General features: G+C 44.7%; 1 protein-coding gene across 7 annotated transcripts in view; it reads right to left on the bottom strand.

Annotated features, from left to right (window-relative positions):
• LOC103750328 (zinc finger protein 615) overlaps positions 1-10,952 on the bottom strand; it is a 17,042-nt gene extending 6,090 nt beyond the window's left edge. Inside the window, exons 1-6 of one of the 7 annotated variants that reach the window (XM_029556232.1) lie at positions 10,657-10,746; positions 9,467-9,540; positions 7,636-7,756; positions 6,404-6,562; positions 3,852-3,978; positions 3,124-3,216 (exon numbers count right to left, since the gene is read on the bottom strand). In XM_029556232.1, the coding sequence (XP_029412092.1) occupies positions 3,124-3,216; positions 3,852-3,978; positions 6,404-6,418 (235 nt within the window). In that variant the 5' untranslated portion in view covers positions 6,419-6,562; positions 7,636-7,756; positions 9,467-9,540; positions 10,657-10,746. Of the gene's footprint in view, positions 1-3,123; positions 3,217-3,851; positions 3,979-6,403; positions 6,563-6,883; positions 7,213-7,635; positions 7,757-8,050; positions 8,484-9,466; positions 9,541-10,656; positions 10,784-10,892 lie in introns of those variants that run through there. The other 6 variants (XM_029556234.1, XM_029556233.1, XM_008853379.3 and 3 more) reach the window with 6 other exon arrangements.
• Between the last annotated feature and the right edge of the window lie 7,527 nt (positions 10,953-18,479).

The following is an 18,479-nucleotide window of genomic DNA, read 5'->3' as shown; positions in this document are numbered from 1 at the left end:
AGGAAAAAAAAAAAAAAAAAAAGAGGACACAAATTACTGGGTGAGATTATATTCTAAAACAAGTAGAAAAAAAAGAAGGCATAGGCACAAGGCCTAAGTCACTATTTTCCTGCTTTTTGGAGTGTGCTAAGTCAACCAATATGAACTAAGTGCTACTGTGATCAGCTGTACACCTAGAGATACAGAGAGATGGAACAAATACCCAGCATGACAAACAATGTGAGATTCTTTTGAAAATTGCTTAGAAGAGTAGACTTTAAATGCCAATCTCTCTCTCTGTCTCTCTGTCTCTCTCTCTCTCTCTGTCTCTCTCTCTCTCTCTCTCTCTCTCTCTCTTTCTCTCTCTCTCTCTCTCACACACACACACACACACACACACACCCCAAAGCAGGAAATACTAATCTCAATATTTTTGTTTTATTTTGTGTTTGGGGCTTTGTCTTTACAGTTTGTGTTTATGTTTACAGTTTGTCTTTTGCCTTGCACATGCTAGGCAAGAGCTTTAGTCAGTGACCACAAACTCAATCCCCAATTTCGAATTCAGATGAAAGACTCTATAGTCAAGTCTCAGACGAATGGCTGACCTGGATCAGTCTCTCCTATGCTCCTACAGAAGGAGAGGTCGGCGCTGGAGAGAAGGCTCAGTGGTTAAGAACACTGACTGTTCTTGCAGAAGACCCAGGATTCAATCCCAGCACCCACATGGCAGTTAACAACTGTCCATAACTCCAGTTCCAGAGGATCCAATAGCCTCTTCTGTCCTCCACAGCCACTTAAACATACATGCAGGCAATACATGCATACGCATACATACATGCATGCACTTACATACATGCAGTCACACATACACATAAAATAATTTTTTTTAAAAAAAAAAAAAAAAGGAGAGGTCAATGGTATGCAATATAATACTGACTGACCAGGCTTGGACTAGTCCATCCTTACACATCCCAAAGACAGACATGGCCTTGTCTAGCTTCTGGAAGATAAAAGTCCCTCGAATTTTTGCTCAAGGTGTCTTTTTATGCCAAGGCCTTTGGCCACACCAGGTAGTTTATGCCCGCAATGCGGTTTGTAGTGGGCCTGTGATTGTACATGACTGACACTCTGGTCCACACTGTGTCTTTGTCTACTGGTGTAGAGAGGGGAGCAGGTTGGAGTTACCATATTTGGGTGAGCGTCCCAGACTGTCAACACCTCACATGTGCTGTCAAAGACTATTACTGGCAAAAGTCAGTACTGTTTGTGGAACTTCATCAACAGAAGGTAACTGGAAGCCTGCACCTAATTTCTCCTGAGTATTTACTATGCATCTTCCAACTCTGAGGGCTTTAATTCACATTTTGCAGCTGTTGTTGTGTTTATTTCTTGTAGTACTGGGGACTGAACCCAGGCAGGACCTCACATAAGCTAAGAAAGTGCTTTACCACTGGCAGGACAGTGGGGTAGAGCTGGATTTTATTTCTAATGATTTTAATTTGTCTCATTTCACTCTCACAAAATATAGCCATGAACACACAGTTCCTTCCCCTTCTGGCTAACGTCCCCCTTGTATGTAGCAGATAAAATAATCTGTGCTAATGGCAGTGACACCATGCAACACTTCTCTACTCAAAACTCTTTCCAAACTCACTTGGAATAAAATCCAAGTCCTGAATGCCTTTGAGAGGCAGAACGTAACCCACGGAAAAGACTCACCTGCCTGCCTCTGCCTATCCACATCCCAAGTATGTGTCCACAGTCACTCTCGCTTTTTCTTACTCTCCTCCAGTCATGCAAGCTCTCCACAAGTTCCTCAAACAACCCTCAGTCTAATGTCTTTGAACTCCCCATGGTGTCACCTGGGGTGGAGGGAGAGGGGCTTTGTGCATGCTGTCACCACTGCTGTAAGTTCATATGAGCCAGTTCCAACTGGCTTAATTTTTAACATTTTATTATTTTTATTTTATGTGTATGAGTGTTATGCCTGCGCGTAGGTAAGTGTACCTGTGTCGTGCAATGTCCGTGGAGGACAGAAGAGGCCATCAGATCCTCTGGAACTGGAGTTATGGACAGCTGTTAGCTGCTATGTGGGGGCTGGGATCTGAACCCAGGTCTTCTACAAGAACAGTCAGTGTTCTTAACCGCTGAGCCATCTCTCCAGCCCCAATTATTTAATATTATAATAGTTTCTCTTTTTCCAACATGTGATTGTGAAAACTTTCAAACTATAGAAAGACTCAAAGAAGGTTATGCTGCCGTCCAGATTTTACCATTAGCATTCGACTGGACTAGGTCAGCACTGTATCTGTGCCTCTAGCCCCTCAGTAGTCATAAATGAGTCTTTCTGTTGTTGATGGTTTTCTTTCCTTCTTTTATATTTTATGTGTATGAGTGTATTGCCTGCGTATGTATAAGTGCACCCATGTCATACAATGCCTGCGGAGGTCAGAAGACAGCATCAGATCACCTGGACTGGAGTTATGGACAGTTATTAGCCACCGTGTTGGGGCTAGGAATTAAACTCAGGTCTTCTCCACCCCGTAAATAAAATATTTAAAAAAATAAAATAATTAAGCTTGTAAAAAATAACAACATAAATAAAATAAAATAATAAAGCTGGGCATGCTGTTTTCTTAGGCCTGGGAAGAGAAATTTCACAGCAGGAGGTGGTGACACGGGCCGAGATGCGGTGACAGATGAAAGGAAGATGTGAAGTGCTAGGAAGACTATCCCATGCCACAAAACATAGAAACGGGACACAAGGGCAGGACAGATGCTCTGTGCTTAGAGCACTGGCTGCTCTTGCAGAAGATGGGGGTTCAGTTCTTAGCGCCCACATGGCAGCTAACAACCGTCCATAACTCCAGTTCCAGGGGATCTGATGCCCTCTTCTGACCTCCACAGGTACTGAACACACATGGTACACTTACATACATGCAAACACACAGAATAATTTTAATGACCTTCACAAAATACAGATGTAATATGAGAGAAAACAAGGGTAGTTGCCTCTGTGCTCCAACTAGAAAAAGAGCTCTTACACAGGCAGGAGACATGCAGAAACCAGGTCTGCATGTGCAGACCATCCTTAACGTTGCCCCCTGCTGACTGAGCAGGGGAACTGTGCTAGCTCGCACTCACCGGGCCAGATTCCACTGTGGACTTCGTCTTCTACTGTCCACGGCTCTCCTGGTTCCTGCTTGGAGAGTACGGTTGGTTTGCTGACTGGAGACCCTGTTCATGGGAAACAATAGAAGACAGGCTCATCAAGTTGAGCTGGTGGTATCGTTTGAATTTGAAATGCTCCCCCACAGGCTCAGTTTAAACACTTGGTCCCCAGCTGATAGAGCTGTTTGGGAAGACTGTAGAACCTTTCAGAAGCGCCATTTAACTGGAGGAGGAGGTCATTGGGAGTGGGCTTTAAAGCTTTATAGTCTGTGTCCCACATCCTGTTCACCCTCTGCCTCCTGAGTGTGTTGCAGCATGAGCAGCCAGCCTCCCCCTCCTGCCCCATGCCTTCCCGGCCTGATGCCTTCCTCACCAAGATGGACTGTATTCCACTGGACTTGTAAGCCAAAATATATGCTTTCTTCCTTAACTCACTTTTGTCAGGGTACTTTACCGCAGCAAAAAGAAAAGTAACTAGGGCAGATGTGGTAAGTCAAGAGGGAATGCTACACTTTGGAGAATAAGCAGCCTTCACTTCCATAACCCCAGGCTTTTCTCTCAGGAAAGAGTGGATTATGTCCTGCTGCAGCGCTATAAAACAATCTGAGCATCTACCACTTCCAAGTGTTACAGGGACAGCTGAAAACAGGAAAAGCCATTGACTGGGGCCCTCCCAGACAACACGGGACAGTCTTGCTCACCCACTGACACGAGGCTGCTGTAGTTCTCCAGCATCACGTCCCAATACAGGTCCTTCTGAGCAGAGTCCAGGAGCTGCCACTCCTCCCCGGTGAACACCACTGCCACATCACCAAACGTCAGGAATTCCTGTAACAACACAGTTCTGTTAATGAATGGCTGTTCCTTTGGCAACATGGGAAGGATTTAACAGAAGACAATAATCTGTTAATATTCATTGTACAGGAAAATGGTATTTGTTTCTTTCTTGCTTTTTTTTTCTCCCTGTAGCCCCAGCTGGTCTGGAACTCATGGAGACCAGGCTAGCCTTGATCACACAGATTTCCACCTGCCTCTACCTCCCAAATGCTGGGGTGAATGGCCTGGGCCACCACATCCATCAGTGTTTTCTTAACACACTGCTTTGGTTGTTTGTTTTTTTTTTTAACAGAAAAATTCACTTTTAATGCAATTGACATTAAGATGTTTGCACATGCATTTCTAATCTCTATATATCTGATTATTACTAGTCATAGTCGGTGTGTATGTAGTTAGCTTTTTTTGCTTTTTATTTTATGTGTATGAGTGTTTGGCCTGCATGTAAGAGCACCCATTCATGCAATACCCACAGATGCCAGAAGGGGACATTGGATCTCCTGGAACTGGAGTTACAGATGGTTGTTAGCTGCCAGGTGGGAACTGGGAACTGAACCCAGGTCCACTACAAGAGCAGCCAGTGCTATTAACCACTGAGCCCTCTTTCCAGTGCCTGTTTTCTTAAAACAGTGTGATAAAATAAAAATCTTAGTAAAGTACTCTGGAACAATGTGGTCATCTATCCAATCAAACATGCTGAAAACCCAGGGCTGGAGAGATGACTAAGTGGTTAAGAGCCCTGACTGCTCTTGCAGAGGACCCAGGTATTTTTCCCAGCACCCGAGAAATAACAATTGTTCATAACTCCAGTTCCAGAGCATCCAACACCCTCTTCTGACCTCCTCGGGCACTGCATGACACAGGTGCACCTATCTACATGCAGGCAATACATTCATACATATAACTTTTTTTTAATGTTGAAAATCAGACATTTCTATAATAGTTGGCATAGAGTCTGACCAATGTAAGAACATGTGATATGTGTATGCACACATATGAACATCTACTTGCCAATAGTAGATTCTATGATCCTTCTAAGTAGATGGATAATTTTTTTTTTTTTTTTGGTCTTTTTGAGACAGGGTCTCCCTTTAGCATCAGCTGGCCTGGAACTTGCTATGTAGACCAGGCTGGCCTCAAACTCACAGAGATCCGCCTGCCTCTGCCTCTGCCTTCTGAGTGCTGGGATTAAAGGCATGCACCACCACACACAGCTGGTTTGATTGTTTGAGACAGAGTTTCATTGCATAGCCCAGGCTGGCCCTGAACTTCCAATCCTCCTAGGTCAGTATCCAAAATGTTAGGACTGTAGTGGGGCATCACCACACCTAGCTCCTGTATAATAAATATTTCTAATGCAACATGAGCCTCTGAGCCTGTATCAAAGTAAGGAATGAAGAGAGCACAGATGACAGTATAACGAGAATGCACCCTATACCACTGTGTTAATAAGCTAAACTAAACAAAGGAGGACACAAGGTACAAAACAAACAGGAGTACTCCATGATCAAGCAACTTTGGAAGACTTATCCTTGAAAGCACATGGCACACATACACCAACAAAAGCATGTGTGTAAATGCACGTGATTACACAGGCTAATATGTCAGATAATGAAACAGTTGTAGGAAACCTGCTTTTGTTCTCGGGAGCAGGATGCCATTATGGACCACCAAAACACATAATCCTAGGAGCCACAAAAAACCAGCAGAGCCTCAGAACTGGGTACCACAACACTTTAACAGCCCTTGAGAAGGTGGGCCTGCTTTCTCACAATTCCTGTAGCTTCCTATGACTCTTTGGCACAGTTACCACAGACATCAGACATGACAGCTACTGCAACCCAGAGGGCCCTGCAGTTAAATACTGCTGTGGAACACTGTCCTCTGGGAATGGTATGGCTGTGACAATCTGGAAATCAGAGCAACTTTGACTGGCTGCAGGAGACCCTCACAAGAGAGTGGACGGTTAATATGCGGGATTCCGCGTGTGCAGCACTTGGGAAAGCACTGCCCACACTGGGTGTGGGACTTCTGATGATGCAGTTGCTTTTCCATCGCCTACACTTGTAAGTAACCCCTCATTCCTGTACATAAACCTAGTAATCTCACTGGTTCACCAGGCTGGACTTGGATGGAATGTTACCACTGGTCTGTGGTTGGCACTCCTCCAGAGGGAAGGGACGCTTGTTGACATTCCCCAGGCAACGTGAGGCGGCAAGCATCTCTCTCCCTCCAACATAAACCACATAGTCTAGGTAGGATCCTATGAAGAATATTTTCCTGATCCTACTTTACTCAGATTTCTCTAGATAGTACGATTTACACTTTACATTTTTCTCTCCGACTGCACTGACTTTTTACAGGCCTCCACATCTCCACAGGGGAACAAAGGAAAGAATTAAGATAAGCCAAAAGTCACCTGGGCCTGCATCATTCTCTTCTGACTTTGGAAGAGGACGATTAACTGGGATGCTCTGTCGTGGCTGCTCGTACTTCAGTGCTAACCCACACGTGTCCCGAGTTTCCTCTTCCGCGCTTCACTCGACTTCTTTAGTTCCATCTGTGCAGCATCTGTAGGCTGGAGAACAAATTACCCTGAGCCGCACATCTTCATTTCACTCCGGTGTTGTGCAGTATAAACTCACCTTAAGGGGCTGGAGAGACAACTCAGTGGTTAAAAGCACTGGCTGCTCTTGCAGAGGACCCAGGTTTGGTTCCTAGCACCCACATACTGGCTAGCAACCTTCTGTTAACTCCAGTTCCAGGGGGCCCGACGCCCTCTCCTGACCTCTGTGGGCACTGCATGACATAGGACCACTAACAAACATGCAGGCAATGCACTCATACATATCACACAGAAATAATAAATATTGTTTTAAAATTAAAAAAATAAACTCACCTTAAATCAAGTCCCCTAAATATCTATTTAATGCTCGGGAAGTTTTTACATATGAGTTCGTAAAGCATAAATCCTTATGAGGGCCACACCTTCCTTCTCTAGAGTGACAGCTGTAAGACTACTACTAGTATATGAAAGAGACATGGGAAGGAAACCAGTGCAGGAAGAGAAACCAGTACAGGACTCCCAGCAGAGGGAGAGCCCTCAGGCACCTCAATTTTAGGAATGAGGACACACTTGTTCTAGTTTGCTTTCAACTGCTGTGACAAAACACTCTGACCAATACCAACTTGAGGAGGAAAGTACCAACTTGGCTGACATCTCCCAGGTCACAGTTCATCAAGGAGCCCAAGGTAGGAACTCAAAGCAGGAACCTGGAGGCAGGAGCTGAAGCACAGGCCATGGAGGAACACTGCTTACTGGCTTGCTCCCCTGGCCTGTGCTCAGCCTGCTTTCTTATCCAACACAGGCCCACCTGCCCAGGGGTGGCACTGCCCACCATGGCTGGGCCCTCCTACATCACTCAACAATCAAGAAAATACCCCACAGACATGGCCACAGGTCAGTCCAACGGAGGCAATTCCCCAATTGAGGCTCCCTCTACCCAGGTGTATCAAGTTGACACTAAAGCTGTCCAGCACAGCACTGAATGCACACTTCTGTCTACATTTCATTGGTGTAGTGTGGTGGGTGTGGGTTGGTGTTTGCTTTGAGACAGGACCTCCCTGTAGCCCCAGCTGCCTGGAACTCACTATGCAGGCTAGGTTGGCCTTCATCTTTGAGATCCTCCTGTCTCTGCCTCCAAGTGCTGGGATTAAAGGTGTGCACTGCCACATCCACTTTCCTTCTGCTTCTTCAAAGTCTTTTTATAGGCTAGAGAGATGGTTCAATAGGTACAGCACTTGCCACACAAACCTGAGGACCTGAGTTTAAATCCCCAAGACCCACATAATGTACACATGTAATCCCCATGCAACTATGGAGAGATGGAAGGCACAGACAAGAAACTCTTGAAAGCTCACAGACCTGCTAACACACAGCTGAGCAGCAGACACCCTGTCCCACACACATGAATACACACACATACTTTTTAAAAGCTCTTTTTACCTTCTAAAGCACACATGGTGTAACTTCAGATCATACAGGACAAATCTCTATCATATTTACCTTTTATTAGCATCCATTCCTTGAGAATCTGTGAGGCTTATGTATAAATTTATAAAGGATGTGGAGCAAAAATACAAATACAACACAAATAAACTTTAAGGAACAAAATACTTCTTGGGAATAAATTAACATTCCCTTGAAAACAACCAAGAAAACTATCCCTAATAGAGGGAGACGGGATGGGGGGGGCAGCAGTGGATGGATGAGATCAATATAATACTCTGTATAAATGGAACTTTCAAAGAATAAAAAAATTATTTTAAAAAAATTATCCCATGGGGCTGGAGAGATGGCCGGGTAGTTAAGAGCAATCCCTGCTCTTGCAACAGACCAGGGTTCAGTTCCCAGCACCCACATGGTAGCCAACAATCACATGTAACTTCCAGGACATCCAACTCCCTTTTCTGGCCTGCAAGGGCATTGCACACATGTAATGCTTGTAAATAAATGCACACAAAACACCCAAGCACATAAAATATAAGTAAGTCTAAAAATAAGATAATAGGCCGGGCATGGTGGCATATGCACTCGGTAGGCAGAGGCAGGTGGCACCAGCACTCGGTAGGCAGAGGCAGGTGGATCTCTGTGAGTTCAAGGCCAGCCTGGTCTACATAGTGAGTTCCAGGAGAGCTGGGGCTACAGGGAGACCCTGTCTCAAAAAAGACCAAAAATAAATAAATAAAATAAAAATAATAATAAAATAATAAAAATAAATATTTTAAAAGTATCCCTAATAACTCAAAACACCATTTCTAGGAACTCTTAAAAAGAAAAATAATGGCCAAAGTGTGCAGATACATAATTTTTTTGCTTCGTTATGTTTCTCATAAGTTCACATTTTTTTGTTTCATTTTTGGAATGGGATATCAGTATGTATTCCAGGCTAGGCTGGAACATGGGATCTTCCTGCCCCAAGCTCCTGAGTGCTAGGATTACAGGCAGGAGCAGCTCCACCCAGCAATACACATTTTTAAAACAGAAAAAAACAACATTCTACACTTAAGATAAAATTACTGTTAGGAGGTTAATAATATAAGTTCATAGCTTTAAATGGTCATGGGGAAAAAAGAAAAACAAAAAGAGGGAGAAAATAACATGTTGAAAGAGGTCTATGATTTTTGTGGCAAAAGACAAAAAACAGGCTGGAGACTTTAAACAGCTTCAATGGTAGAGAGTGTCCACGCAGATGCCCTAGATTCATCCCAAGCATCACAAAAGAGAAAGAAAATCTTAAGTGACTCTGACAGAGTCCACAATGAGCAAGAGGCAGAATCGAGACTAAAAAGTCAGGTTCATTTTGTTCCATCCCATGTATATTTCCATAGTTTGAAAGTTTTCACAATCACATGTTGGAAAAGAGAAAATATTGCAATATTTAAAAATTAAGTCAGTTGGAATTTGCTTATATGAACTTACAGCAATGGTGAGAACGTGCACAAGACCCATCCAAACTCACAGCATGCCAGAGGCCCATGGATCAACCCCCACCACTACAAAGTATAATAATATAATAATATGATTTAGTAATTTGGTAAAATATGAAATAAATATCTAAAATTAACTGTTCCTTTGTTATAGAAAATTATCCTGAAAGCGGATAAAACTCCTGAAAGCAGAGTTTTAAAATAATGCACTAGAATAAAACTAAATAGTAGAAAACCTACAGGTGGGTAAGTACATAATCACAGAATGTTTCTAAATATGATACCTAAATGTCTTTAAGCATTTTATCTCTATCCAAAGGGATACATACATGTAATTATGAATTCACTCATAATACCAACACCTCGAAATTAAGTTTTAAATATTCATGAAACAAAGTGAAAAAGAAAACAATTAACCTGAATTATGACTAACAACATGTGAGCTTAAATTGAAATATTCTAAAGTATGACAAGGCTTGAGTAACAGAATGTACCAAATAGAGATATTTTACTTATATCAGAAAGCGGAGCTGGGGAGATGGCTTAGCGATTAAGTGCACTGGCTGCTCTTCCAGAGGATGAGCGTTCGGTTCCCAGCACCCTCAAGGACTCCAGATGTAGCTCCAGATGGACACCCTCTTCTGGCCTCCACAGGCACCAGCACGCATTTAGTGCACATTCATGCAAGCAAACACTCACACACAAAATAAAGATAAATATGTTTAAAGAAAACAAAAAATATTCAAGCATTAAATGCTGGAACTTATGGGTACGATCCACATCTTAATATAAAACATACTACTTTTAGATATGTTGGATCGCTGATCTCAACAATAACTTTCATTTATAAGAGCGATGTGGTAAGGGTTGATGCGGGATGCCAAGGGAGGTTTCTTTAAACTAGTCCTGGAGAAAGAATTTGAACAGAAGGGGTCGTCAAGGTCCATCAATCCGGTGTTTCAGTGCACAAGGTCTCAGCAACCTGCCCCACCCCCAGCCCCAGCCCCAGCTCAGCACTCTAAAGGTGCAGCCCACATGCACTGCACCAAACACGAGCTCCACACGGGTGGATTCCAAAACCTGCACCGGAAACTCGTGGTCCCTAAGGGCCAGCTCCTCCGGAGTTCAACCCCAGACAAAGCCGGAACCACGCATAACCCCGGCTGACATCCTCCAGCTCACCCTAGACCCTAGAGAGGAAGAAGTAAACTGGCCATGCAGTGCTCGGTCCCCACCAGGACGGATGGCACAGGACCTCCTCCGGGTCCTCCGAGCTCCTAGCACGGGAGCACCGCCCAGCTATCCCCGCAGGAAACCCCGCCGCAACACGCAAGCGCACTCCACCGGGCCCAGCATTCACGCCCCGCCCCCTCCACTCCTGGCCTGATCCCCTCCGACACACCGCAGGGCGCCTCTACCTGGAGAAGTTCCCTGAAAGCCCCGAGTCCCCACCTCTGCAAACATGTACCTTGCTGCGCTACGGCAGCCAACAAGGGCCAAAATATTTTCAGCGTTAGCTAGAGGCAAGATGGTGGCGCCCTGTCTCCTGAGTCCCAAGGGGGCAGCCATCTTTAGACAGCTGACTTCCGGAAGGAAAGATGTACTGAACTAGTGTGCTAGACTGGCGAAAATCACTTCATTCTTTGATTAAAATGAGTAAATATCTCTAGGCTCGGGCTTACAGCATTACGGAAATGGAAAACTTTTGCAATGTGATGGTAATTAATTTCGCAGCAGGGACATCTTTTGAGACAAGAGGCAAACATGAGGGAGGTGAGGGAGGTGAGCAGGGGTCCCCCCACCCCCCCCACCCCCCCCAGCACAGTATGTACGCATGTGGAAAGTGGCCTGAGGAGGTACAGATATGGAGGGTCGGGGCTGGAAGATGGGAAAAGAGCCCTCCAGAGCCGTTTGGTTGAGAGGCAGTGGGGGAAAGCCAGTAAAAGCAAGAAAACTTCAGTACCCTACTTCAGTGGAGCTTTAATTTCAGTCTGGATGGTGCTAAACAGGAAGATAGGATGCAGGACAAATGCCTAGAAAATTAGGGTAGGAAGACAGCTTGGGGAGAACTGAAAGTTGCTTTAAAAACTCTGCAATCTATCTAAAGGAATGTTGGCAACTGATTGCTGCTAGATGAAGAACAGCTGAGCTTCCAAAAACAAGGGACTCCAGACAGGCTGACTAGACTCAGCAAATGGACAAGCACTGGGGATGGCTGGGGGCACTGACAACACAGTGGGCAGTAACAGGGATGACAAGAGTATGTGGGCTCCAGTGGGGGGAGGGAAGCTATGGGAGGGTGCCATTTGGGATGCAGGTATAAAGATTAATAAGATTGTTTGGGATGTTCTGTATGAAATACACAGAAAAAAAATTAAAAAATACATAATTTTAAAAAATTGTAACCGTATGTATACTATAATAGAAATGAGAAACGGTGAATATCATATTACTGGACTAAAATATGAAATGCCTGTTTCAAAAGCCATTGATGGTGGTCACCTTTGTCCCAAGGTGGTCCCTGATTGCCTAACCATGTCTGAGGTTCAGTCACAACTCTGCTGTCAGGGATAGTTAAACGTTGATGAAATCCAAGTGACAGCTTGCCAGGAAATTTCCTCGCAGAGATGAGCAAATGCACAATAACTTTCTTTCATCAGTTAAGAACTAAAACCACAACTAATGTCACCTTGTTTTCACATCATCAAAAATTAAAGAGATGGAACTCACTATGTATACCAGCAGGCTGACCTCGGATTCAGAGATCTGCCTGCCTCTCCCTCCCAAGTGCTGGGATTAAAGGTGTGCACAACCAAGTCAGGCAGAATGAATAAACATTAAACAGGGATTTGTTAGATTGGCTTACACAATACAGTCTGGGTGGTCCAACAATAGCTGTCTTTACAAGGAAGGGGCTAAAGCGACCAGTAGCTGCTCAGTCTATAAGGCTGGATGCCTCAGTAGTCCCAATCTGGTGCTGCTGAGGGTCTGGAGAATTCCTAAAATCCGCCTTGGAAGCTGGAAGAAGCTGGCTTCTGTTATCAGTGAAGGAAAAGGACTTGCAGCAAGTATGAAGGCAAGCAGGCAGAAGGCCAGAGCTATTTTCTTTGGGGGTTGGTTTTACTTTTTTAGAAGGGTCTCCCATAGCACTGCCCCACCTGAAACTCACTATGTAGACCAGGCTGGCCTCAGTCTCACAGAGATCTGCCGGACTCTGCCTCTCCAGTGCTGGGGTTAGCAAAGCTATTTTCTTAGAACTATTTTATCTGGGCTGCCACCTGAAGTTGCTGCCTACATTTAAAGAGGGCCTTCACACTTTAAATAAACTGGTAAAGAAATTCCTTTAAGCAGTGTCCTAGTTTGTTCTGCACTGCTGTGACAAAATACTCTGACCACTATCAACTTGGGGAGGAAAGGGTTTATTTAGCTTACATATCCCAGTTCACAGTTCATCCGGGAGCCCAAGGTAGGAACTCAGGACAGGAACCGGAGCACAGGCCATGGAGGAATGCCGTGTGGCTTGCTCCTCTGGCCACTATTCAGCCTGCTTTCTTATGCAACATAGGCCCACCTGCCCAGGGGTGGCACCACCCACAGTGGCCTGGGCCCTCCCACAGCACTCAACAATCAAGAAGGTGCCCCACGGACATGGACAAAGGCCAGTCCAATGAAGGAAATTTTCCAATTGAGGCTCCCTCAACCCAGGTATGTCAGGTTGACCCTAAAGCTATCCAGCACAGGCAGGATATAGTAGCTCACATTACTCAGGAGGCAGTGGCAGGTAGATCTCTGTTAGTTTGAGGCCAGCCAGTGCTACATAGTGAGACCCTGTCTCAAAAAACACACAAAAAATTCCTTTACAGGTGTGTCCAACAACTAGCTTCCTTTTAGTAAATATGATAATATAGATCCGTAACACTTAACCACTGATATTTCAATTGATGATAAATTACCTGACAGAGCAGAGGAAAGAAAGCACAAATATCTGCTTAATGCATGTGCACGGATATAATCTTAACACAATAGAACAGAAACACAGCAATTATAAACATTTCTATAACTGCTCACATGACTCTTGGGAGCTGTTTGTCTATTATGTACATTGAGCTGTGGCAGGCTTGTTTACTGAGTTTGTGTTATGCACACCAGTATCTAATCTGCCTAATCAGGAGGAATGTGTTTATATGGAGAGCCTCACAACACCTGACCTTGAGGCAATAGTGGTAAACAAAAAGATCAAAGAAGGCTTTGAAGTATCTGACCACTCCTTGACCCTCAGATACAGGTGGGAAAACAGCTGTGGAAACTAATTGAGTTCTTCTGTATTAAAAGGTGGAGCTGAAATAAACCAGGGCTGCAGTCACCACTGTCAGTCCTCCCAAGTATCTTTTCTGTCTCTTGTTCTTTCTTTCAATCCTCACTCCCCTTCAGGTACTGTCCATCCTGGCCGGCTGTCACTGGCAGGTGGCGCCCAGAACAGGGACCTGAAAAGTAGGGGAAAAAGTGAAGGATGCCGCTGGAGAAATTAAGTGAGTGCACTCGGTAAGATTGGGGAGCAATGAGTATTTATCTTGGGAGAAGATGGGGCAAGGAAACAGTCACTCAGTTTTTGTAAGGAATATGCTTGGAGCCCGAGGAGCAAAGGCCGAGACTAAAGAGGAGAATCCGATAAGCCACGGCTGGGATAAAAGTGAAACCAAACGTTCCACTCCACTGGAGCCAGCTCCACCCTTTTATGAGGACCCCCGTCTGGGGCTAGAAGAGGGATCTCTTGACCCTGAGGATGAGTCTGCCCTAGGAGAGGAGATGGTTGAGTATGATCAGGAGAAGTGTCCACCTCTAATTGCTCTGCCTGAAATTAAGCAATTAAGGGCAGAGTTAGAGGCTGTGAAGAAGGAAATGTTAAAGAACAAAGAGAAAAGAATTAGGACCACCCCAACACCCTCTATCATGGTAGGATTAGATCCTCCTCCTCTGAGGCCACCGAAGGCTGTTGTGCCTCCCATGATTGCCATGGCTCAGGAGCCTTCAGCAGGAATCTGGTACCCGCTTAGAACCATGCAATCTCTGCTACAACAGGCCATTGGGGCGACGGTAGAGTGAGGACAGTCAGTGCATGGATTTCAGGTCTTCCCAGTTTCTGAGCAAGTTGATCAGCAGGGCAACAGGGTGCGGTCTCATGCACCTGTGCCTTTTAAGCAGCTTAAGGAACTAAAGACTGCTTGTGCTCAGTATGGTCCCACTGCCCCTTTTACCCAAGCTTTGTTAGAATCCCTGTCCATGGACGCGCTTCCTCCTGGACACTGGAAACAGATGGCACGTGCTTGCCTTTCAGGGGGAGATTATCTGTTGTGGAAATCTGAGTATGAGGAACAGTGTCAGGTGACAGCGAATACCAATAGAATGCAGAATAGTCCCATAGATTTTGATATGTTAGCTGGTGAAGGACAATTTAGGAATACTGCTCAGCAGTTGCAGTACGATGTTGCGGCCTATGTGCAGATCAATGCTGCAGCCCGAAGAGCCTGGTATAAACTGCGATCTAGTGGTAGGCAGACTGAAGATTTCTCTAAGATCAAGCAAGGTCCGGATGAGCCATATCAGGATTTCGTGTCTTGATTACTGCAAATTGCCGGTCGCTTGCTGGGGGATAGTGAAGCAGGTTTACTTTTAGTGAAACAGCTTGCATTTGAGAATGCTAATGGAGCCTGTCAAGCTGCTATTAGGCCTTTTAGAAAGAAAGGTGATTTATCAGACTATATAAGATTATGCTCTGATATTGGGCCATCTTACTGATCCAAGGAGTAGCCATGGCTGCAGCATTGCAGGGAAAGCCTATTCAGGAGGTATTTTTCCAACAAACAAAAGGGCAAAAAGGACGGGTGGCAGGGCCTGGGGTGAGCTGCTTCGGGTGTGGCCAGTTGGGACATCAAGTGCAGAGAAACAAAAGCTAGGCGTGGTGGTGCAAGCCTTTAATCCCAGCACTTGGGAAGCAGAGGCAGGCAGATCTTTGTGAGTTCAAGGCCAGCCTGGACTACATAGTGAGTTCCAGGACAGCTGGGGCTACAGGGAGACGCTGTCTCAAAAAGACAAAAAATAAATTAATTAATTAAATGAAGGCATAATAATATTTACAATTTGCTACTATGCATGAGTTGGTATTTCCAAAGATAGTTAAGGTTAGTCCCATTCCCCCAGGCTACGGCGGTATTTACTGATGGTTCTTCTAATGGACACACAGCTTATGTGATTTATGGGCAATTTCATATTACTAAGGAAGCTGCAAGACAAATTGTACGACAATGCTCATCTTGTCCTCAAACACTGTAGGACCCCCAGACTGGAGTACCCTACGTTCTCAGGAGGTCGCACCCCAATAACTCAGTCCTCAAACCAGAAGATGCAATTGCAAGAGGGTTTAATCGTCTAGATGGACCCCCCCCCTTAATCAAAAGGGGAAGTGCAGATTCAGTTTAGAAGCTGGGTTATATAGACAGAAACCACAAACCACAAGCAGTAAGGGGGCTGGTATTTTTTCCAGCTTGATCAAAGGAGCATGAAAAGGTCAGGTCATCTTTTCTTTTCTATAGTTAGAATTATTTTTCTTTTGCTTCCTTGTACAGTTTCCCAGAATATAGCTTGGGAAACTTAGTTTTACTTTAATCTGGGGGGCTTTGATTTATGATTCTATCATTTCCCCCCTTTTCTTGTGAGAAGATTTTAATCTTAAAATCTACAGGTTTTCTGTTCTGTTTAGAGCATGGTATTGCTGAGTAAGAACCAAAGCCTGAGTCACTGATAACCGGTCTCTAATGAATTGTAGCAATCTACTGAGTATACATGGTCCAAAGGTTAACAGGAGGAGAAGAATTAGCCTGAGTCACTGATAACCGGTCTCTAATGAATTGTAGCAATCTATTGAGTATACATGGTCCAAAGGTTAAAAGGAGGAGAAGAATTACTAGGGGGCCTATTAGGGTGGACACTAAGGTAGTTAACCAGGGGCTTTTATTAAACCATCCTTCAAACCATCCTTGTGTGGATTCACGTTCTTTTTGTCTGTCATCTAATCTCTGGCGGAGCTTAGACATGGAATCTTTAATAACTCCAGAGTTATCAGCATAAAAGCAACATTCTTCTCCCAGAGCCGCACAAAGTCCCCCCTCTTTAAGGAAAAGCAGATCCAATCCTCTCCTGTTCTGCAACACTACTTCAGAGAGAGAGGTTAGAGATTTCTCTAGGAGGGTAATTGACTGTTCTAGTGCCTTAATGTCTTCATCTACAGCTTTTTGTAAGTCTGCATAATATTGAGGTCCTTGTAGTAAGGCTGCGGTTCCAGTTCCTATCCCTGCTGCCACTCCTGCTCCTAGAAGTATTGCTAGGGTTAGAGACACAGGCTCTCTTTTATATCTGCCTGGATGTTGCTTAAAAACTGTTCTAAGGAATCTGCAGGGTGATAGAATACTCGGGGTAGAAGTTTAACCATAACACAATAGTCTTGAGAGGTATTAAGAACCATACTAGCTACACATGGGGTTAATCCAGAGTTACATGCCCACCAAGTCCCTTGTTGGGGTAGGAGATAATCATTTCTTTCCAGATATAGTGGAGTTGCAAAGGTGGGTATGAGTTGAAGGTGGGTTTCCTAGACAGAGTCCAGATCCTGAGACTTCTGTGAGAGTTAGGGAATGAGGAGTTTCCCTATGGCATTGATCTGTTGAGGTGGTATTAATGAATGTTCCTAATGTAGCTATACCTTCATAATAGGGAGGTGCTGCTGCTAGACACAGCCAACAAGATTCAGTCAAATTGGGGTTTGTCTGTCTAATGGCCTTATATGCCCCCTGAACTAGATTGAACAGCCAGTTTCCTGTGGTTGAAACCTGTAACCTTGGGTAACGAGAAGTCTGTTCTGACAGGATGTTAGCTGGGGAGATGCTGGGAAGTGAATTGGGGAGGTACTGTGAGGTTGCTTCAGGTATCAGAGCTAGTGGGGGATTTGGGTAGCTGAGGATGGGTTTCTGGATAGGTAAGACGGGGTTGGGACCTATAGCTATTGGGTAGGAGGAAGTATCTCTTTTAATAGTAAAAAGGAGGCCATCATCTGTTCGTTCCTTATATAATCTAATTTTCCAAGAATACCCCCTATCCCAATCTGTGGCCTTTTTACCTGTTGTTGTGAATTCTATTCGGAGGGGGTTGCACCATTTCCCTTGACAGGCCTGTTTATGAATAGTTTTTCATTCATCAAATTTTCCCTGCAAACGATTGTTCCCATGAGAATAATTTGCTTTTACAGTGATGTAATCCCATGATGAGGTCGGGGACCACCAAGTGTCCCCGGTGGTTTCACATCCCCAGTTTTTGCAGTAAAAGTAGGCCCTCTCTCCACACTGGGGGATAAGATATTTAGCCCTGTGGTCGCCTGGACATACATAAAAGGTTAGCATACACAACCTGGCCCGGTGTTCATGAGGGCCACATCCTCCCCATGGGTCAAGTTCCAGTCTCCCAGGGGGACTTTCTTTGTCAGGCACCACCTCAGTATTTCAGTTTCCTTTTAAGTCCCAAGGCTCTGGTGCTCCTAAGGCTAATTTACACAAATCTGGATACAGTATAGGCCACCACGTGCCCTTTGGTGCCATCTTGTGGGTTTCAAACACTATAATACCCATTTGGTTAATTACTCGCCATGGGGTCAGCACGGGGAAAGGGGGCCTTCCATAACTGGGGACAAGCCTATAAACAAATAGAATTATTAGGAATTTCTGGAGAGTCCTACTTTTAGAGGGTTGGATGTTCTGTGTAGATGCCATTATCCAGTGTCCTCCTGAGTCGGAGCTCTCTTGACGTGGGAAGTGTGAATCCAAGCTGAGATTCCGTCCACTTTGAGGGCCGTAGGAGTAGTCAGGAGAACTGTGTAGGGTCCTTTCCACCATGGTTCAAGAGTTTTCATGTTGTATCTTCTCACGTACACCTGATCTCCAATTTGATAGGAATGAGGC

Source organism: Nannospalax galili, unplaced genomic scaffold (genome assembly GCF_000622305.1).
Source record: "Nannospalax galili isolate Female #2095 unplaced genomic scaffold, S.galili_v1.0 scaffold1827, whole genome shotgun sequence".
Classification (NCBI taxonomy): Eukaryota; Metazoa; Chordata; class Mammalia; order Rodentia; family Spalacidae; genus Nannospalax; species Nannospalax galili.
Note: the sequence above shows the minus strand (reverse complement) of the source record. Positions and strands in the feature narration are given on the sequence as shown.